General features: G+C 53.6%; 1 protein-coding gene across 1 annotated transcript; it reads left to right on the top strand.

Annotated features, from left to right (window-relative positions):
• The first annotated feature begins 1,504 nt into the window (after nucleotides 1-1,504).
• Nucleotides 1,505-19,569, top strand: FAH (fumarylacetoacetate hydrolase). The gene is made up of 14 exons (XM_066355072.1): nucleotides 1,505-1,701; nucleotides 3,749-3,859; nucleotides 5,049-5,170; nucleotides 5,633-5,682; nucleotides 6,110-6,200; nucleotides 8,845-8,942; nucleotides 9,049-9,101; nucleotides 10,914-11,013; nucleotides 11,711-11,841; nucleotides 14,882-14,957; nucleotides 16,002-16,048; nucleotides 16,756-16,857; nucleotides 17,560-17,677; nucleotides 19,345-19,569. Exons 1-14 carry the CDS (start codon nucleotides 1,621-1,623, stop codon nucleotides 19,422-19,424), a joined length of 1,260 nt encoding a protein of 419 aa, XP_066211169.1. The 5' UTR covers nucleotides 1,505-1,620; the 3' UTR covers nucleotides 19,425-19,569.
• The last annotated feature ends 2,428 nt before the right edge of the window (nucleotides 19,570-21,997 follow it).

Genomic DNA, 21,997 nt, shown 5'->3' with positions numbered 1-21,997 from the left:
ATCTAGGAGAAGCTACTTTTTCTGGTAGGATTAGAGAAACAAAGCATAATTCAAACAGGGCAGTTGGAGAATTGTGGAGTAGAATGACTCTCAAAAGACCATTTGTCTTGTGGTTTTCAAACTTATCTGGCAGCCTTTTTAAAGCGTGAAATATGTAAAACATGACAGCAGTATTTTACAATACTAAGTTAAATTTTGTTTACTTACTAAGATGTTTTATCAATATGCAATGGTGGCTTAGCATTAAAATCTGTAAATGTAATTTATCACATTAACAGATTAAAATAAGAGAAAAATCATTAGGACTATCTCAACATTCAGATAAAGTATTTAATAGAATTTAGCAATCATTCATGATTTAAAAATACTAATGATAAATTAGCACCAAAAAGGAATTTCCTTAAGCTGATAGTTTCTGTGTAAAACCAACCAACCAAAAAGTAAGCACTTTTCAAAAAGAGGAGACTCGTTTACAGTCAGAAACAAAGGGCTGACCACTATCACTGCTTATATTCAAAATTATGTTGCAGATCCTGACCAACAGTAAGTCAAGACAAAGATCTTCACTGCTCCATTACCATCACAATCCAAAACAACGCAGCCTCTGCAGCCAATGGAAATGATAGTAGTGAAGCTTTTTGGCCACAAGGAAAGTATTCAGGAGAAAAATGTAGGAAAAGACTGAAAAATGGCCACTATGTAAATTTCACAAAGATGGGAAAGTCCTATGCATTCAAAGGGAATGAACAAATAACAGTAGTATGTGAAGTCTGGAGGTTGGTGGGATTATGGGCAATATTTTTTCCTTTAAGTTATTTTTATCATTATTGTAATGTATGTGCTCAACACACTGCCTCCCCAAAAAGGAGAAAAGAAAATAGTGTATTTGCAAATTACTTCCAATTTTTATTTCAAATAGAGAACAGCTTTTGTAATTAGTCAGTTGGCAAGTCTATTTTAAAACCATGAAATCTCCTTCAACTATCTCATGCCCACATCCCTTCCCGCACACACCTCCTTTTCCTCCCAAAGTTTTTGGTTTTATCTTTACATGGTTTTTATCATCTAGGCTCTCACGAACCTGTGTGAATTCAGTGGGATCTCCTGGCCTATCATCGAAGTAGGCTCAGTGAAGAAGGCACCCAATAAGCTGTTGGGTGCTGCTGGGTCCTAGAACCTGGCATAGAGTGGGGTTCATTGGCTAGTGCTTGATTGCCTCTAGTCAACAGTTGCATGTTTAATCGCGTAAGCATTTTATAGAGCACCTATTCTGTATCTGGTATTTTGCTGTGTGTTAACAAAGCTGCATACAGAATGAGACAGCTCCTGTCTTTAAGAGGAAGGTCAGGGCCAGTAAGTACATAACAAGTCAATAGTTTAAGGAGAGACTGTGCTCAAGAGAGGCGGGACTGCTGGACACGTGGTCAGCAGGCCGGGTGGTAGGGGGCGTGGTCGGGGCGGGGCTCCTGGACACCTGATCAGTGGGCGTGGCCTAAGGGCGTGGTCAGCAGGCCGAGGTCCCTTCCCGTCCCGGCTGCTGCGCTGAGAGGCTGTTCCGGGGAGCGTTGACTGACCTTCGCACAGAGTCCCGAATCTTGCTCACGGCCCGAGCTCGTCAGCATGTCTTTTGTCCCGGTGGCCAAGGACTCGGACTTCCCCATCCACAACCTCCCCTACGGCGTCTTCTCTACCACAGGCAACGTGAGCTGAGGGAGCGGGCGGGCTGGCCGGCGGACCCCACGCGGGTCCACTCACCCGGGACCCCTCACCCTTCGCTCGGACCTCTCCGTGCTCACCGGACACCCCGGAGGGTTGCGGCGACGGTGGGGCGATGGGCTGGGCCGCTTTGCTCCTGAGGAGCTGGGCGTGGGCTCTAGGCGCTTCTGCAGAACTAAATAACTAAATGCAAACGGAAGTCCCCCGCCCGGCTGAGCCGGTTCGGCTCCGGGACCCCGCAGGGATCTCGACGCGCTCCCTTCCCTCAGGACGCTCCTTCTGCAGGCTCCCGCCCTCCCGCGCCAGCCCGGAGCCCGACCCTGGGCCCGGTGACACGAGCACGCGTGTTGTCAGCGGCTTAGAGACCGCAGGGCTGGGGGGCGTCAGACGTCAGGTTCTTGGCCTCCAGCCGCAGCCGCTGTGGGCCTCCCTTTGGGCAAAACCCAACTTTCACTTGGTGTAGTCCAGCGATTTCCAACCTTTTTCAGTCTCATGTCAAACATAAACCAATTACTAAAATTCTGCAGCACACAGATTTTGCCGATCAGACAAAAAACAATAGGTATAATTTTGATCCATTCACACTGCACAACTATTGTCTTTTTTGTTTGTTTGTGATAGAGACACAGAGAGAGGGACAAGTAGGGACAGACAGACCAGAAGGGAGAGAGATGAGAAGCATCAATTCTTCGTTGCAGCTCCTTAGTTGTTCATTGATTGCTTTCTCATATGTGCCTTGACCGGGGTCTACAGCAAACCAAGTGATCCCTTGATCAAGCCAGCGACCTTGGGTCCAAGCTCGTGAGCTTTTGCTCAAATAGACGAGTCCACGCTCAAGCTGGCGACCTCAGAGTTTCGAACCTGGGTCCCCCGTGTCCCAGTCCGAGGCTCTATCCACTGCGCCACCGCCTGATCAGGCTATTGTCGTTTTTTAATTATTATTATTATTATTTGACAGTCTAAGAGGAAAGAGGCCAGTGCCCCCAACTAAATAGATATTGCAGGTTTTAAAAATTCTTGCAGCACACTGGTTGAAAATCTCTGGTGTAGTCTGAGAGGTAGAAGGAAATCTGTGAAGATGAAGCTTATCAACGATTGGGGGTAAAATGGCCCCTGAGTGGGGAAAGCACATTCATTGTAATTTTGCTTAGATGTCTGCTCCCAACTCTAAAGGTAAACCAGAGAACCCCAGATTCCACTTGTACCCCACAAAGGAAGCGTTTGCCACAGAGCGCGGCTGTCAGTCAGCCCTTCCTGGAAGTGGGTTCCCTTCCCCCATGGTGACCGTTGGCCCCAAGAGGTGGCCTCAGTGGGCCACCCTGCAGCCAGTGCCTCAGTCTAGAAGAGTCAACCTGTGGGTCTCACAATTAACTGCCAGGCCTGCCCAGATGCAAGCACACAAGAGGCTAATACTCCACCTTCGGGAGAGACACAAACACAATAGGAGGCAAGTTAAACCTTAACTGTGTGAGCCACCCCTCTCTGCCGGCCAGCCCGCCGACGGCACCTGCTGGTACTTTGTCCTTGGCGGTCCTGCCCTCACTGTTTCTGGGAGGACAAATCAATGAGACAGGAACATTGGTGAGAGGGAGGTGGGGTGCCCTGACTTGCTTTTCCGCAGGACTCTGGAATTAATGCTCTTAGAAGTGTGGATAATGGCCTTCAGATACCTCTCTGTGCTTTTTTGTTTTTATATACAAGAGAATGTGCAGGGGTAGCCTCAGGGGACATCTGGGAGAGGCAGTTCCTTCCTACTGCCCTGCGAAGAGTGCTGGGTGGGTACTTGGCCTCTTTAGCATTCCAGGAGGCCTGGGGCCTTCGGGCCTCGTCTGAAGCCGTCACTGCAGGCTTTCCGCCCACTGGGAGGCACAGGGAGCTAGGGTTTGGTGCTGAGGATCAACTTGCTCTGTCTCACTCCATGCATGGTCATCTACAGGGGGGCCCATGGGCTTTTAAGTAGACTTTTGGGGTAAATGAGTCAAGCCAGGCTGAGGCTTTTTTCCCTGTGCTAACCATGCCATCTTCCTCCCAGCCAAGACCAAGGATTGGAGTAGCCATTGGTGACCAGATTCTGGACCTCAGTGTCATTAAACACCTGTTCACTGGGCCTGTTCTCTCCCAACACCAGAATGTCTTTGATCAGGTAGGACATTGTGACAATACTTGTCCTGGATCTCAGTGGCTCTGCCGATCTGGCTACAGCCTGGAATAAAGGGACGTCTCTCCCTGTAGCCGTCTGTGTTGTCAGCTTGCAGTGCACATACCTGTGGAAAAGATGTGAATTTACTTTCCTGTAGATGGTCTGATGCTTTGATGTGCATCTTCTGATCTTATGGGTCAGGAGAGAAAGTGTTATTTATTGACTTTCTCTATGTGCCAAGAGTTTTACACACCTCTCTCACCCAGTCCTCACAGTGTAGTCCTCGGTGTAGGAATTGGACTTCTCATTAGATGAGTGAGGACCTAATCTGAAATGAGACATGACTCTTCCAGGTCACGTGGCTACAAGTATTGGAACTGGGGCTGTAACTCCAGCCTTCAGAATCCACAAGTGCTTTTTCTGTCATGGCTCACTGTCTAAGAAACTTTTTTTTTTTTTTTTTTTTTTTTTTTTGGTATTTTTCTGAAGTTGGAAATGGGGAGGCAGTCAGACAGACTCCCTCATGTGCCGGGTTGGGATCCACCCAGCATGGCCACCAGGGGGCGATGCTCTGCCCATCTGGGGCGTCGCTTTGTTGCAACCAGAGCCATTCTAGCGCCTGAGGCAGAGGCCACAGAGCCATCCTCAGTGCCCGGGCCAACTTTGCTCCAATGGAGCCTTGGCTGTGGGAGGGGAAGAGAGAGACAGAGAGGAAAGAGAGGGGAAGGGGTGGAGAAGCAGATGGGTGCTTCTCCTGTGTGCCCTGGCCGGGAATCGAACCTGGGACTCCTGCATGCCAGGTCAACACTCTACCACTGAGCCAAGCAGCCAGGGCCTAAGAAACTTCTTTTTAACCTATGTGAAGGGGATCTGCATAGACTGAAATAACACGCAGACCGGAGTGTGCCTCCATTGGAGGGACACAGCCACCTTCAGCCACAGGCCAGGCCAAGCTGCACCAGCAGCACCCAGATAGCAACTCCTAGGCTTTGCCAGTTGTGTGCAAGTTCATGAGGGTCTGAGTCCCATCAGGAAAGGTGACTCCTTTCCCCAGCTTGATGAACAGATGACAGAGCTAATAGTTAAAGTCCTGAGAGTGTCAGTGACCTGAAGATGCCTGACAGGGTCCTGGAAGTCAGGCGAGCCTCCCCTAGCACTTCCCTGTGTGTGACCCTCTCTCTCCCCGTTTTAGCCGACTCTCAACAGCTTCATGGGCCTGGGTCAGGCTGCCTGGAAGGAGGCGAGAGCTTTCTTACAGAATTTGCTGTCTGCCAGTCAAGCAAGGCTCAGAGATGACAAGGAGCTTCGGCAGCGGTGAGGAGCGTGTTAGACATCAGTGGGTGGGGAGAAGAGGATACTGTGATACTCGGGGCCACTCTGAGTCACCACAGGACTGGCTTGGCCTCCTGCAGCCTGTGCCCAGGGTGCATGTAGGTGGGAAGGCTCCGGGTAGACTGGAGTACCCAGGCCAGGTCAGGCCCACTGACCCACTTCCTTCCTCATCTGCATCATACACACTCTTGTCTGGTTCCCAGAGTAGCAATAATTGAGCTCGTTTCTTAGCGTGGAACGTAGACCCAGAGAAGAGGTTTCTCAGATTTAGTGGGTGGACCCCTCCCTGATGTGGCCGCTTTGGCTCAGGCCGGCCTGGAGACGCTCACTGTACATCACGAGCAGGATTCTGGGGTGGCCTGGGCTGAGCCTGCAGGTAGGCCCCCCAGAGCAGAGCCTCACTTCGCCACTTGCTTGACCCTCAGTCTTTTGGTTCTGTTTCAGGGCATTCGTCTCCCAGGCTTCTGCCACAATGCACCTTCCAGCTGCCATCGGTGAGGAGTCCTGTCACTGGGACATGCAGGGAGCAGCCCAGTGGGCGAGGGTGGCTGGTCCCTGCTTCCTGGTGGGGAGGGCCTCGGGGGCTGTTACCCCTGCCCAGCACTGACCCAGGCCCAGCACTGACTCGGGTCATGTCGAAAGCCAGAGCTCTTATTTATTATTGTTTCCCAGTTGGGAGTTCTGAAATAAATTTTTAGTGAAGCTAATTTGTGTACATTTTGTGCTGAGCTGTGGGACAGTGCAAATGTTGTGGGTGTGCTCTCACAGCCCCTGCTCACCGCCCCACGGAAAGGGATGCAGAGGGAGTTTGCTCTCTTGCTTCCTCTACCTTGATCTTCTCATCCTATTCCTTGGATTGTCCATTCTCTGTCCTGAGACGTATGGGTCACTGATAGGCTCTCTTGTGACTTTCCTCCGCAGGTGACTACACGGACTTCTACTCCTCTCGGCAGCACGCTATAAACGTCGGAATCATGTTCAGGGGAAAGGAGAATGCATTGATGCCCAATTGGTATGTCCCAGGCCAGAGTTTGATAAGTTCAAAGTCTGTCTTTCCATTTCCAGCAGCATGCTGTTCCAGGAGCTGCCAAGCCTCTCTTAGGTTCAGAAAACCATTTCAAGGAAAAACAGTGATGACCATGATGTGTCACCACTTCTGAGACAGTGGTCTCAGCTTCTGGTCTACTCTGCTCTGCCCTGGACCTGCTGTGGAACCATGGGGCAATCCCTTAAGCTCTTTTGTCTAGAGAGTGGGGGGTTGGAATTAAATCCCGAGTCACCAAGATCTCTCTTTCCAGAGTCATTCACTGATAAGCACTATTCTGTTGTTCTATTGGAGAGTCTTAGATCTTAGCATTCTTCAACTTAGAACTTTCTGATGAGTGAGAATCCTCACCTGTGCCCAGAGCTGTTCATCTTTCAAAGCGCAGTCAGTTCAACATGGGAGCTACATTTCTTTTACTCAACCCTCCTAGTAGTTCAGAGGGGTCGCCAAGGCTATGACTGTTAGCCCATTTCACGGGAGGAAAAACAGGCTCAGATAAGGGTTGACCTGCCTGAGGACAAACAGGGCCAGAGACTGTCTCGTAACACCCAGGTCGAGGCCACTGGCCTAGTTAAGGTCCTTGCCCGTCTGTTCCATGTTGTCCTCTGGCGGTTATGGTTACCCAAACACAGTGGCACGTGCCCACTCCAGGCCGGGTGCCATCTGTATATGCAGTTTCTGGGTGGGCAGAGGCTCTTCCTTCTTTCAGTGAGAGTTTCAGGTGGGTGGTGCCAAGAAGAAAAGTGTCTGTGAGAACCCAGATGAAGAAGGAAGAAGGGGAGAGACAGCCGAGAAGTTAAGTGGAAAGGCCAAGGCTGCAAGACAAGCTAGGACTGCCAGTGGGCAGGTATTCAGGACTTCGGCCCTGTGTGGGCTCCAGGCCGATGGAGGAGCTGCAGCTCACTTCCGTCTGCAGAATAAGAGCAAACAGACATCACTCATGATGCTTGGTGCAAGGTGGCTTGTGGCTGTGCCTTGCTTATTTTATGTATGTATGCCTTATTATGACGGTAATATCTGGCTATTATGATTCACCCAAACAGAAATACAGGAACTCATAAAGAGAAACACTTAAAATTTTAAATGTGCGTACCCTTTGACCCTCAGCCTCACTTCCATGCGTCTATCCTGCAGACATGTTTGTGTTCAAGAGCAGAGCTGTTTTACCTGCTGGGTTTCTAACGGCCCAAAGCTGGAAGTAATCTCAACACTTAGTGGTGGAGGAAATATATAGTTTAAAATTTATGGTCTAGTCACAATGTGATGTTTTACAGCTATTGAGAGATTTAGGATCACAAGGGGTGTCCATTATATATTTATTTATTAAGGGAAGGTGTTCTGTAAAGTTGAGTTCTCACTTTTATGAAAAAGACAAAGGATAAAACACATGTACATACATACACTCTGTATTAGTTTCTGTTGCTGCTGTAACAAACTACCACAAACATGGTGGCTTAAAACAATGTGAGTATATTCTCATACAGTTCTGGGGGCCAGCAGTCAAGTGAGTCTTACTGGGCTATGCTCAAGTTCTGTCTCTTTTTGATGGGCTCAGTCCGCTGAACATAATGCCCTCAAGATTCAGAATTTCCTTCCTTTTTAATGCTGAACAATATTCTAATACACACACACACACACGCACACACACCACACTTTCTTATACATTTATCTTTTGATGGACATATAGAAATACTTTTTGGTTTCTGAACCATGTACACATGATGATTCCTTTTTTTTTTTTTAATTAAATGAGAGGAGGGGAGGCAGAGACAGATTCCCGCATGCGCCCTGACTGGGATCCACCCGGCAAGCCCCCTCCCTGGCAATGCTGTGCCCACCTAGGGCTGCTGCTCCATTGCTTAGCAACTGAGCTATTTTAGTGCCTGAGGCAAGTCATAGAGCCATCCTCAGTGCCTGGGGCCAACTTGCTCAAACCATTTGAACCATGGCTGAGGGATGAGAAGAGAGAGAGAGAAAGGGAAAGGGTGGAGAAGCAGATGGGCACTTCTGTGTGCCCTGACCAGGAATCAAACCCAGGACTTTCACACACTGGGCTGACACTCTACTGCTGAGCCAACCAGCTAGGGCCCATGACGACTCCATTTTATTTTTAATTTTTAAGAATGTTGACATGGGCCCTGGCCAGTTGACTCAGCGGTAGAGTGTCAGCCGGACATGTTGATGTCCCAGGTTCGATTCCCAGTCAGGGCACACAGGAGAAGCGACTATCTGCTTCTCCACCCTTTCCTCTCTTCCTTTTCTCTATCTCTCTCTTCCCCTCCAGCAGCCAAGGCTCCAATTGAGCAAAGTTGGCCCTGGCGCTAAGGATGGCTTCGTGGCCTCTGCCTCAGGCGCTAGAATGGCTGTGATTACAACCGAGCAGTGCCCCAGATGAGCAGAGCATCACCCCCTAAGTTGGCTTGCTAGGTGGATCCTGGTCAGGCACATGCGGGAGTCTGTCTCTCTGCCTCTACGTTTCTCATTTTAAGAAAAATACAAAATAATAATGATGATAATAATAAATAAATAAATAAATAAAAAGAATTTTGACATGTGTTCTGCACCATGTAATAGCGTTGACACCCTGCTTTCTCTCGGTTTCCTTGGTTAGGCTGCACTTACCTGTGGGCTACCATGGCCGTGCCTCTTCTGTCGTGGTGTCTGGCACCCCCATTCGAAGACCCATGGGACAGATGAGACCCGATGACTGTAAGTGCTCCAACGTCCAGGTCTTGCCCATATAGCTCTGTGTCTTCACACAGTGAGTTTCCTGGCCTGGCACTCACAACAGCCTCTTGTTCCGGTGTTTGTGCAGCTAAGCCTCCTGTATATGGTGCCTGCAAACTCTTGGACATAGAATTGGAAATGGTAAGCTGGGGTGGTGTTTTATTGGCATGGGCTCTATGGAAACAGGATTGGCCGGATGCCGGATGGGGGAGCCCGACCCAGGGGAGGAGCGCAGGCAGGCTGGTGGATGGGCATTTCATAGCAGCACCCGTGGTTTTGCTGAGGCCTGGCTGGGGAAGCTCCTGGTGTCCACTCACGCCCAGGGGAGAAATGCAGGCAGGCTGATGGAGGGGCATTTCATAGCAGCACCCGGGGTTTTGCTGAGGCCTGGCTGGGGAAGCTCCTGGTGTCCACTCACGCCCAGGGGAGGAGTGCAGGCAGGCTGGTGGAGGGGCATTTCATAGCAGCACCCGGGGTTTTGCTGAGGCCTGGCTGGGGAAGCTCCTGGTGTCCACTCACGCCCAGGGGAGGAGTGCAGGCAGGCTGGTGGAGGGCATTTCATAGCAGCACCCGTGGTTTTGCTGAGGCCTGGCTGGGGAAGCTCCTGGTGTCCACTCACGCCCAGGGGAGGAGTGCAGGCAGGCTGGTGGAGGGGCATTTCATAGCAGCACCCGGGGTTTTGCTGAGGCCTGGGGAAGCTCCTGGTGTCCACTCACGCCCAGGGGAGGAGTGCAGGCGGGCTGGTGGAGGGGCATTTCATAGCAGCCCCCGGGGTTTTGCTGAGGCCTGGGGAAGCTCCTGGTGTCCACTCACGCCCAGGGGAGGAGAAGGGGTGTGGAACCTCCGCGGCGTTGTGGCTGTGGAGATCAGGGTTGGTGGGAGGCAGGCAGGAGCTCCTCGTCTGTCTAGTCTGCCCGGTGATTTTTTGGACTCCGTCCAGAAGAAGAAAATGTCTGGGCACTGCCCGTTAGTCCCCGAGGCCCAGCAAGGTACTTTCAAGCCAGCCTGCTGCCTCCTGCTGCCGTAGTGACCCCAGAGAAGGTCTCCCAGCCCAGATCCACAGAGCAGGGTTTGAGGCGGCAAACCTCCCCCAGAATCCTCTCTCTGGGTGAACCGAGGATTCTGCAGGCAGGTGCCTCTCCTGTGTTGGTCTCCATCAGGGGACAGAGAGGGAAGGTGGAGAAAAGGCAGCAACAGGGCAGAGACGGGTGGGGAGAGCACAGGTAACCTGGACTGGATGGATGGGGGTAAGATTTGCGATAAGTTTTGTGTGTTTTTTTTTGTTTTTTTGTCTTGATGAAAATTTCACAGTGTTTAAACATTGTCGCAGAATAAATAAATCTGTGATTCTGGTTTTGCAAATGTCATAGTTGATTCTGTGCCATTGACAGTCATTGCCCAATTATTTCCCCAGGGATGCCTAGATACTCCTTGGTTCCTGGTCATTGTGTTGGTGATATTTTTCTTCCAAGGCAGTGGGTGATGGACCCGGGGGTGGGTGCACCTCATCAGGCTCTCAGCTGCGTTTTGGAGGCAGCCTTTTTGCTTTTGCATGAATTTAAACCTTGATACTCTAATCGTTGTTCATAAGCTTCACATAACTGTCAGATTCTGAAATGCAGAGATGGGGAGGGGGAGGGAGACAGGAAGGAGCAGAGCAGCAGGCACACACAGCAGGAGGCAGGGGGGGGTACTGCTGTGCTTGGTATCCAGGGCTATGCAGAAGGGTCATGGGCTGGCTCTTCCCACCTCCCCTCGGTGGCCATCCGTCCCCATCCGTCCCCCAGGTGCACCTCATGACTTAGAAATACTGCATTCACAGCCCGGCCAGAGCCCCCTCCGCAGCCCTGGTCTCTGGCTATGGTTTGGAAGTATCTGACCTTTGCCCTCCAGGCCAGTGACCTGGGGCACCGGGTGAACCCCAGATTCTAATCAGCCTTTCCGTACTGTCAGGCTTTCTTTATAGGCCCTGGGAACAAATTTGGAGAACCAATCCCCATCTCCAAGGCCCATGAGCACATTTTTGGGATGGTCCTTATGAACGACTGGAGTGGTGAGTGTGGTGGGTGTTGGGCAGCCCGAGGGTGAGTTCATGGCGAACGTTCTGCTCTGGGTGGAGACTGGGTATTTGGGACATTTTCACAGACACCCAGATGGTTTCCTGGGTCTGGTGCTGGTCAAAAGCAGCTGAGAATGGGGCCTGCGGACCAAACAGACTTCTCAGCTCTGAGCCACAATGTTTCCTTAAGTTGAACAGGGACAAGGTTGATGTCATAGCTAATAGGTGTGAGCGCTATGTATGTGCCCTGTCTGAATGCCTGCTGGTGATATTATCATTCCCATTTACAGATGAGGAGCGGAGAGAGAAAGAGATCTCAGTTAGCTGCTGAGCTAAGATTTCACACTCAGCGGCCCAGTTTCCAAGCCCGTCTCAACCCCTGTGCCACGTGCAGGGGGCAGGTGGTGCCTTCTGCAGATGAGTGTGTCCCTCCCCTTCATGGGGAGAGATCCTGAGTGCTCTGGAGTCATCCTTCTCTTTGCTGTAACCTGGCACAGTGACCCCAAAGGACCTCTGTCCTTGAAATGGAATGCTGTTGCCCCTTGGTCTGGGGTAGCCTGTCTGGGGCCAGAGCACCGTGAGCGAGGCTGTGCTGGGCATCTATGCCCCATGGTTAAGAAGAGGAAGGCTCCTTGGGATGAGGCCATGGTCCCCCTGTATCAGCCCCACTTGGCCCTTCCTTCTCCTGTAGCTCGAGACATTCAGAAGTGGGAGTATGTCCCTCTCGGGCCGTTCCTCGGGAAGAGTTTTGGAACTACCATATCTCCGTGGGTGGTGCCCATGGATGCCCTCATGCCCTTTGTGGTGCCCAACCCAGAGCAGGTAAGCACAGCTTCTGCAGGAAGCTTCAAACCTGGCCCCTCTGCCCTGAGACTGCTTGCCCACCTGTCAGGAGGGAAGCTCTGTGCTCCCAGCTGCCCATAGGTGACCTCCAGGCAGGCACCAATCATTCTGCCTTATGCTTTTCCTGCCCCCGCCACAGTTCTTGGGGAAAACACATAATTTTGTAACCTTTAGAATCATCTGACGTCAGGGGAACTGGCTAGTTGACAGAAGAGGTCCCTGCCAGTGCCACCACATTGCACAACTTACCAGGCAGTCTGTTTTGTGTGCAATGACGCCCCCTTGAGCCCAACTGGTAGAATGCATTTTGGAGCTGGGCAACCAGTGGGTCCTGGTCCTGGAGCCCAGACATCTCACCTCATGTTCAGGCCTGTCTCACCATCTCACCCTCACTCCTCAGCCTGTCACGATCTGCCGGCTGCCCCCACCCCATCACTACCTGTGGCCTCACCAAGTGCCCTGTGTGACCTTATAGCCAGTGCGTGGCCCCATGCCCACTTCAGGGTGGACACCTGGCAGCCCCCTATTCTTCCTAGACACACTCCCTCCTTGGTTTCTGGCATGTGACCTGTCCCAGTTTTCCTGGGTCTCCAGAGTCCTGCAATACAGTGATGCGACTCCATCCTCCACACTTCACCTGAGTGTCTCACCTGCTCATGGCCCCCACTCCCACCTCCCTCTGTGCTCCTGCACCCAGACACCCTCCGAGCCCCTCGGCCCAGGATCTCGGTCCAGCACAGGCCACTGCTCTTGCTTCTCCTGTTACACCAGCCCTTCCCAGACAGACACCCTTCGAGCCCCTCGGCCCAGGATCTCGGTCCAGCACAGGCCACTGCTCTTGCTTCTCTTCTTACACCAGCCCTTCCCAGACACTCTCCGAGCCCCTCGGCCCAGGGTCTCGGTCCAGCACAGGCCACTGCTCTTGCTTCTCTTCTTACACCAGCCCTTCCCAGACACTCTCCGAGCCCCTCGGCCCAGGATCTCGGTCCAGCACAGGCCACTGCTCTTGCTTCTCCTGTTACACCAGCCCTTCCCAGACAGACACCATCCGAGCCCCTCGGCCCAGGATCTCGGTCCAGCACAGGCCGCTGCTCTTGCCTCTCCTTTTACACCAGCCCTTCCCAGACAGACACCCTCCAAGCCCCGCGGCCCAGGGTCTCGGTCCAGCACAGGCACTGCTCTTGCCTCTCCTTTTACACCAGCCCTTCCCAGACGCCCTCCAAGCCCCTCAGCCCAGGATCTCGGTCCAGCACAGGCCACTGCTCTTGCCTCTCCTTTTACACCAGCCCTTCCCAGACAGACACCCTCCAAGCCCCGCGGCCCAGGGTCTCGGTCCAGCACAGGCACTGCTCTTGCCTCTCCTTTTACACCAGCCCTTCCCAGACAGACACCCTCCGAGCCCCGCGGCCCAGGGTCTCGGTCCAGCACAGGCCACTGCTCTTGCTTCTCCTCTTACACCAGCCCTTCCCAGACAGACACCCTCCGAGCCCCTCGGCCCAGGGTCTCAGTCCAGCACAGGCCGCTGCTCTTGCTTCTCCTTTTACACCAGCCCTTCCCAGACAGACACCCTCCAAGCCCCGCGGCCCAGGGTCTCGGTCCAGCACAGGCCACTGCTCTTGCTTCTCCTTTTACACCAGCCCTTCCCAGGTACCGTCTCTGCACAACCTTCACAACTCTCGCCAGTTCTGAACTACTCTTTATTTAGAGTTTTTCCTTAACCCAGTTCCAATTCTAAAACTTAAATAATATGTTTAGGAAAGGAACTTTGGCCATGGCCAGTTGGTTCAGTGGTAGAGCATTGGCCTAGCATGTGGATGTCCTGGGTTCAATTCCCAGTCAGGGCACACAGGAGAAGCACCCATTTGTTTCTCTGCCCCTCCCCCTTTTGCTTCTCTTTTTCTCTCTCTTCTCCTCCTGCAGCCATGGCTCAACTGGAGTAAGTTGGCCCTGGGCGCTGAGGATGGTTCCATGGCCTCCACCTCTAGCGCTAAGAAGAGCTAGATTGCTGAGCAATGGGGCAATGCCCCAGATGGGCAGAGCATGGCCCCCTAGTGGACTTGCTGGGTGGATCCCGGTTGGGGTGCATGTGGGAGTCTGTCTCTGCCTCCCCTCCTCTCAGTGAATAAAAAAAAATGAAGAAGAAAGAAGAAGAAAGAGGAGGAGGAGGAGGAAGAAGAGGAGAAGGAAGAAGAAGAGGAGGAGGAGGAGGGGAGGAGTAAGAGGAGGAGGAGGAAGAAGAGGAGAAGGAGGAAGAAGAGAAGGAGGAGGGGAGGAGAAGGGGAGGAGGAAGAAAAGAGAAGAAGAAGGAAGAGGAGGAGGAGGAGGAAGAAGAGAAGGAGGAAGAAGTGGAGGAGGAGGAGGGGAGGAGGAGGAGGAGAAGAAGAAGGAGAGGAGGAGGAGGAGGAAGAAGAGGAGAAGGGGGGGGAAGAGGAAGAAGGAGAAGAAGAAGGAGAAGAAAGAGGAAAGAACTTTATATCCCTACCACTATCCCTAGCCACCAAGTTAATCATAAGAAGAAACATCTAACTATTAAAATAAAACCACCTTAATTATGTCATGTACCACTTTTGACTCGAGCATTGTGCTCTGGGGAAACACGGCTTTTGGCCTACATGCAGACTTTTTAGCTTGGCTGTCAAAGCTGCCTCCGCAGAGGGTGCCGAGTTAAGTCAGGGCTGTGAGCCTCTGTTGGCCGCACCTGCTTCTGCCTTCTGTTTCTGTCACCCTGGCCTGTTCCCACAGGCCTTGCTTTGCTTCCTATCTCAGACCCTCCCGCTTTCGCCCTTCCCTGGGGCTCCACTCCCTGGCTTTCCGGGACATCTCTGATTTGGCCCCTATACCTTTGACTTGCTGACGTCCAACCCTCGGCTTTTCCTGGAGCCTGGCAGATATGACCACCCTCCCCTCTCACTATCCAGAGACATGGTCCTGGGTCCCTGGAAAGCTGCCCCTTCTACCTCATGTACTCCGCTGAGGGGCCCCTGCCAGTGACCTTCTGTGTTGTGTTCTGCCCTTGCAGGACCCCCAGCCCCTGCCGTATCTCCGCCATGACCAGCCCTACACATTCGACATCAACCTCTCTGTCGCCCTGAAAGGTACTGTCATAGAGTTGGAGGATGTGTCCAGAGCTCAGTGGCACATGTGCCTAGCTGCTATTGACCTGATGGCTCCCGAGCTTCGGTTGGGGTGAGGGGGTATTGCCTGCTGCAGCCTTAGAGACATGTGGGTTCCCAGAAAGAGGACGGGAAGGGACACTGCTCACAGGGAGCCATGCTGGGCCCACAGGGCATGGAGTAGGTGTTTAGTAAGTATGGTTAAAGGGAATTGTGAAGTGGCCCACGGCCCACCACTAGAGTGTAGCAGGGGACACGTGGCCCTAGCCATCTAAAGGGACCTTAGGGATATGGCAATAGGATTCATCTTGTACACTTTCTGCAGTTGATCCGTGGCTGACAGGAACATTGTGGCAAGGATTCTGAAGCGACATGGGTGTGCAAGGGGCGGGGCAGGTGGTGGCCGTGCGCCTGTGTTTGCCGTCCCTGGGCTGGCACGTCTCTGTGGAGGTCTCTCAGCTCCGATAGCCTGCGAGCTCTTGTTTCAGGGACTCTTTTTTTTTTTTTTTTTTTTGTATTTTTCTGAAGCTAGAAACGGGGAAAGACAGTTAGACTCCTGCATGCGCCCGACCGGGATCAACCCGGCACGCCCACCAGGGGCGACGCTCTGCCCACCAGGGGGCGATGCTCTGCCCCTCCAGGGCGTCGCTCTGTTGCGACCAGAGCCACTCTAGCGCCTGAGGCAGAGGCCATGGAGCCATCCTCAGCGCCCGGGCCATCTTTGCTCCAATGGAGCCTTGGCTGCAGGAGGGGAAGAGAGAGACAGAGAGGAAGGAGAGGGGGAGGGGTGGAGAAGCAGATGGGTGCTTCTGTGTGCCTTGGCCAGGAATTGAACCCGGGACCTCTGCACGCCAGGCCGACGCTCTACCACTGAGCCAACCGGCCAGGGCCTCAGAGACTCTTTAGGCTAAATCCTGTTGGACGGTGGGAAGCGGGAAGCTCCAGCCACTAAACTCACCTGACAAGGTAGTTTGTTCTCCCTGAGGAACAGATGGGGTCTCTGTCAATGCTACTTATCTCCGACAGGAGAGGGAATGAACCAGGCAGCTACTGTGTGCAGGTCCAATTTTAAGGTAAGTGTGGAAGCTGGCCGAACTGCTAATGGAAGTGAGGGGAAGAGGGACTCTTTCCTTCTGTCAGGAACGGGGTTAACATCCATTCTGGGTCCCCCGTGGGCCCCGAGCTTCCATGGCTCGGTTTCTTTCCAAAGAGGCCATGAGGTCACAGAGACCCTCCGGCTGGAGGCTGCACAGACGTTCTCCTTGCCTGGATGTGTGGCTCCAAGGGTGACACATCTAAGAGCTGTGGGCCTGGAGGAGCGTGGACGGACGCGGCATCTGAGCCTCTGGGGGGGGGGCATGCCGTCCGTGCTGGCCCCTTTCCCCACAGCCTGGCCTCACTCACGCCCCTGTTCCAAGGCCCAGGGTGGATAAATGACAGGTCTGCTCAGGAGAAGCCTCTGCTGCGATGAGGACCTGGCCAACTTGGGGCTCAGGGGTATTTGCCGGGCAGAGTGCGCTTATGGACAGATGAGCAGGCTGCCCGAGGAGGCTCTGAGCAGAGCCGGCCGCGCAGGGGGTGCTTCTGGGAGGAGAGGGGTGGGCAGGGCAGGAGCCGAGGGGAAGAAGGTTCCTGGGGAACTCTGCATCAGGACCGCTGTCATTGCCGAAGGGAACCTGGGAGAGTGGGTGTGGGGCCGGGGAGGGGGCCCAGGAGGCCGCTGGGTGGGAGAAGCAGCCCCGTGAGGGAGGCCGTGCCCACCGCTGTCTTCCGCCCACAGCACATGTACTGGACGATGCTGCAGCAGGTCGCTCACCACTCCGTCAATGGCTGCAACCTGCGGCCGGGGGACCTTCTGGCCTCTGGGACCATCAGCGGCCCAGTGAGTATCTCGCTGCCCAGGGTCTGCCCGTGTAGAGAGGGTTCCCCTGCTTCCCATGCGGCCCAGACGGCCCCCAGCAGACCCTGAGAAGGGAGTCCAGCCCCAGGTGGGGGCGTCTGACACCTCTGTCTACGCAGCTCCCTCCGCATCTGGGGGTAGAAGGGGCTTCCTTTCCAAACTAAGAGCGAAAGAGACTGGCGTAGGGCTAGGAGGCTACGTCGGTCTAGGTGGGGAGAGTCAGGAAACAGCCAGTGTGAGGTTGTCACGGTCTCCCACTGCGTCCTCCCAGGAGGAGGTGGTCCCACTGCTGTGCCCCCCCCCCACTGTCAGCCGCCGGCAGTCTCGGCACCTTAGAGATGAGGAGCTGGGGTGGTGCCTGTGCAAGCCCCTTCCTGCGAAGGCCTGGCTGCAGCCTCTTGTTCCCAGTGGGAGGGTATCGGGTGTGCAGTAGCTAGACAAGCCACAGCCTCCAGAGCAGGCAGGGGTCTGGCACTCCCCGAACCCTGAACAACGTGGCCGGGGCACGTGCTGAGCCTCCAGGGTGTTCCCGCAGTGGTTCCACCGAAGCAGGGTCTCTGGGAGACATGGGGTCCACCGCCTGCTCGGGTCTCCCAGGCCTTGCTGAGCCCTGTCCATGCCAAAGCCAGCAGGCTCACCAAGAGGTAAGTCCATGTGATGCATTCTGCCTTTCCTCTTATGAAGGAGCCAGAAAGCTTTGGCTCCATGTTGGAGCTTTCATGGAAGGGTACGAAGGCCATTGAGCTGGGAAATGGACAGACCAGGAAATTCCTGCTGGACGGGGATGAAGTCATCATAACAGGTGAGGGGAGTCAGGCCTGTGGCTTTGCCTCCTGCCTGCACGCACTGTCCCGTCAGCTGTGTAGCCATCTGTCTAGCTTGGCCTCGCTCTGTCTGGCATTCCCACAGCTGTGTCCTCTTGCTCTGTCTTTTGTCCCAGCTTTGCCGACCATGGGCTTTTAACCTGACATCCCCAGACCTAAAAAGCCATGGGTGTCCCGCTTTGTCCCCCTTCTCCCTGGCAGAATGATAAAAATAGCATCAGATTGCTGTCCATCTGGACTTTGCAGCACAGAGACCTTGTGTCCGGGCATCTGTCATGCCCACTGTAAGATGGGGAGGCAGCCAGCTTTGCCCACCAGGACAAAGTTACGGGAAGTGAGAGGGTGTAGTTGCTGTCTGCCATCAGGAAGCCTGCAGAGCTGCCCAGCGGATGTGGTGGTGCTGACATAACTTCAGGGCCAGAAGGACAGATAAGGTTCAAACTCTGTAACCTGGCTCTTCAGGGTGCCCAACACGACAGCGTTGCTGAGCAAATGCAAGAGATGCCTCTCACCTGGGTCCGTGCCTTTGCACGTGCTGTCCTCTTTCTGGCATGCCCTGGTGAACTCCTACCCACCCACTGACTCCCTGCTCAGATGTTCCCTCCTTCCTGCTCCCGCGGCCTCCATGCTCCTCTCTCTGCGCTCTGTAGACTTTTCTCCTCCTCTAACTCTTGTCTAGATGAGCCGGACCCTCCTCCAGGGCAGGGACGGGCTTCTCCTCCCCTCTGCCTTTCCATCACTTTTGTTGAAATGGAATTCGATGAATGACACTAATGCTTGTTGAACATCTACTCTTGTGGGAGAGATCATGCTGGGGCCTTCACCTGAGTATTTCATCAGATCCTCGTGTACCTGAGAAATAAGGGAAGTTATTCCTGCTTGCAGGTGAGGGGGCAGAGCTCAGAGTTCAAAGTAGTGGCTGGCCCCCATCACCCAGCTTATAATTGGCACAATAGCTGATTTTCAGTGAGCATTCACCAGGGACCAGGCGCTGTCCTCAGTTTTCTGTGTAGTCATATCATCTTTATAACAGTCCTGCATTGTGCTTATTATCACTAACCCATTTCACAGATGAGGAAACTGAGTTTTGCAGGTGTCCCCAAACTACGGTCCGCGGGCCGCATGTGGCCCCCTGAGGCCATTTATCCGGCCCCCCGCCGCACTCCCGAAAGGGGCACCTCTTTCATTGGTGGTCAGTGAGAGGAGCACTGTATGTGGCGGCCCTCCAACGGTCTGAGGGACAGTGAACTGGCCCCCTGTGTAAAAAGTTTGGGGACCTCTGTAGGGGAATACAAGGTCATGGAACCAATAGGTGGAGAAGCCAGGCTTTGAACTCAGATGTCTTGCTTCAGGCTAATTAGCAGACCTGGGCTTTGAACCCAAACCCACATGGAAAGCTGTGGAGCATCCTTGGGGTGTTGCTGAGGGTCCCTGACTGTGGGGTGGGCCTGGAGTTCCACCTCAAGTGCTCCTGTGGCTCCGAGAAGCTTCTAGATGGCTATTCTTCTGTTTAAAATGCGTGATTATTCCTGACAGCGCCTTCCTGCCTCGGGCCCAGCTGTGTGGTGAGCAGCACTGAGGCTGCTTGGGCCTCGGCTCCTGTGAGCCTGGTGGCCTCTCGCTGACCCGTCCTCCTTTGTTCCAGGACACTGCCAAGGGGACGGCTACCGCATCGGCTTTGGCCAGTGTGCTGGGAAAGTGCTGCCGTCCCTCTCGCCAGCATGAGCTTCTCCCTGGCCTCCTGCAAACAAAAGGCTGCCCCCACCCCCACCCCGGGGACCAGGGGCGCCTTCGTGGCGATGGGCCGGTTCTTCCTTCAGTAATAAATAAAGCCATTGTGCTCTGTGTCTGAGCTCAGAAGCCTGCGCTACCATGGTGTGTGACATCCACTTCTGTCCTTGAGTTAACTCAGTGGGTCATGGCGTGGACCACTTCCTTGGGAGACATTCATTCATCTATTTTCATTAGTGAGGCTGAAGGTCTCTGTGGAACTTTCTCATCAGACACCCCAGGCCTCCCGTTTCCCCGGGAACTGGGAAGAGAATGGCGCCTCTGTTAGGGTCCTCAGAGAAACAGGACCATTGGCACGTGTATAGACAGAGATCTAGTTTAAGAAGTGGGCTCATGGGGTTGTGGGTGCGGCGAGTCCAAAATCTGCAGATAGACAGCAGGCTGGAGACCGGAGTAGGGCTGCTTCCTCTGGAGAGGAAGGGGTGCTCCTCTGGAGAGGAAGAGGTGCTCTAAGAGCAGGGCTGCTTCCTCTGGAGAGGAAGGGGTGCTCTGACATGAGTTGGCAGGAACGCCCAGGGCCCCATGCAGGTGTTCTCCCTGGGTCCCTGCAGATCTGCTGTCTTCATTCCTGCTGCTGTGTCCTGGGAGGATGACCCCTGTGGGCCACGTCACCCAGGCTCATGCCCCTCGGCTTCCGGTTGGGACGGGACGATGGGGGCACAGGCAGAGAGAGGGCCACAGGAGGAAAAGTCACCGTCTGTTCTCTCCTTCCCTGTTACGCTCTGGTTTTGGTGTGTGTCCCACTGTGTCCCTCTCCCTGTAGCCCAACAACCCTTGCTGGATTCTGGAACCGCAGTGTCCCTCCCCGAGCAAGGGTTGGTCATGGCTTGTTGTTGTCATTAGTCCTGGGTTATTCCCTGTCCCCTGCTGGCTCGCTTGACCCTGCCTGCAATGATCCCTAAATTAAACCTTCTTCAATTAAGCCTTTGAGAATACCTCCTGCTTCCTGATAATAAAGGAGTTGGTACCAGGAGCGGTATCAGGAAACAGGTTCTTAAAATAAGATTCTGGAATTGAATCTGTTGCCTATTTGATGAGCAGGGGGGGGGGGGGGTACCCTCCTTGCTGAGGGACACGGGATAATCATGGTCTGTATAATGTCACAATTTTGAAAATATTGCCAGCGTTGGCATGGATGGCAGGCAGGCCTAGAGTAAGGTGTTAGAGACAGAGTCATTGGCCCTTAGTTCTGTGGGAATATTGATGATTGCATAGTTCCGGGGTAGGCTGACTGCCACGATCACCCTGGAGAGTTCGGGCACAGGAAGGACACACTCCAGACCTTGGATTCGGAGGCGCGGGTGCAGCAGGCAGAGTGGACTTGGCTGCGCTTAGCCGCTACGTACACTTAGCCGCAGGACAGACACGGCTGGGGATCTGCTCCAAGTTTGGGTTGCTGAGCTACAGTCCCAGTTAACTATGTATGTTAAGTTCTCAGCTAGGGTAAAAGGGACTCCAAAACTTAGGATGGGGACATTTGAGCAGGCACAGATGAGGCTGACAATGTTGAACCTTCCTTATCAGGAGAAACAGCCCCTTTACCAGACTTTTACATAAAACCTTTCAGTGACTGGTCTGGGGCAGGATCTACCCTCCCACACACACCCTGATTGTCTCTAAGACCAGAACTAGAGTTAGATCCCAGCATCAGCGTATGGAGAAGGGCAAGGCCTTCCGCACGAACAGTGCTGGCTGGCTGTGTCTGTCCCCAGCCACACCAACCCTCCCCCTCAACCCTCAGGTCATTGATGGTCATCAGCCAAGATTCTCCCTCCTCCTGGGGAGTCTATCTTTGGGACCTGTGTCAGTCAGTGTCCTAGCAGCGAAGAGGTGGCCCACCAAAAGCATTAACTGAAGAGGGTTTAATGTAAGAATACCTAACAGGGGCTGGGCAGGGTTAAGGGAAACAAGGGGATGGCACACCTCCAGGGACAGGCCACAGCTTGAGGCCACTACTACCTTGGCCTGAAGTGGCAGAGAGAAGGTGGCGTGTTCCCAGAACCCAGCAGGAACTGCAGCAGTGACAGAAGAGTCACCCAACAGGGGCTGTGACCACATGGAGATGATCAACGCTCCTGCCCAAGCTGTAGCCCAGTAGGAAGAGAGTGGGGAGGTAAATACCTTGACCTCTCTCCTGCCCTCTGAACACAGACAGCCTGTCTCTGCTATTTGGAGAGAAAGGCTGGGCCTGTGAATGGGGACCCAGGAGACTCTCAGCAGATCGGGCCACAGACCAGCGGGCAGGGCAGATTGTCGTCCATCATACCCGGCAGGACCAGTCTTCACCGGCAAGACTGCAGGGCAGGAAACTGCACAAGTGAGCACACAGACTCTGCAGTTCCATCGACCTGGTGTCTCTGGACATAGGACCTCTGTGGATTGAGTCCGCTTCTGGAATTCTGGGACAGTTTTGTGGAACAGGGAGACAGGACTCTTTCAATCCAATAAGAAAATGCAGACATTTGAGCAACTAGTTGGAAAAAATGAAATTAGAGATGACAGGCACT

The sequence above is a fragment of the Saccopteryx leptura genome, chromosome 13 (assembly GCF_036850995.1).
Source record: "Saccopteryx leptura isolate mSacLep1 chromosome 13, mSacLep1_pri_phased_curated, whole genome shotgun sequence".
Taxonomy (NCBI): domain Eukaryota; kingdom Metazoa; phylum Chordata; class Mammalia; order Chiroptera; family Emballonuridae; genus Saccopteryx; species Saccopteryx leptura.
Note: the sequence above shows the minus strand (reverse complement) of the source record. Positions and strands in the feature narration are given on the sequence as shown.

What these genes read in the sequence shown, in the direction of transcription:
- FAH (XM_066355072.1), top strand. Translation starts at nt 1,621, where the DNA reads ATGTCTTTTGTCCCGGTGGCCAAGGACTCGGACTTCCCCATCCACAAC. An exon ending in TGGTGCCCAACCCAGAGCAG is followed by an intron (nt 11,842 to 14,881) that starts GTAAGCACAGCT and finishes CTGCCCTTGCAG; the next exon opens with GACCCCCAGCCCCTGCCGTA. An exon ending in CCTCTCTGTCGCCCTGAAAG is followed by an intron (nt 14,958 to 16,001) that starts GTACTGTCATAG and finishes TATCTCCGACAG; the next exon opens with GAGAGGGAATGAACCAGGCA.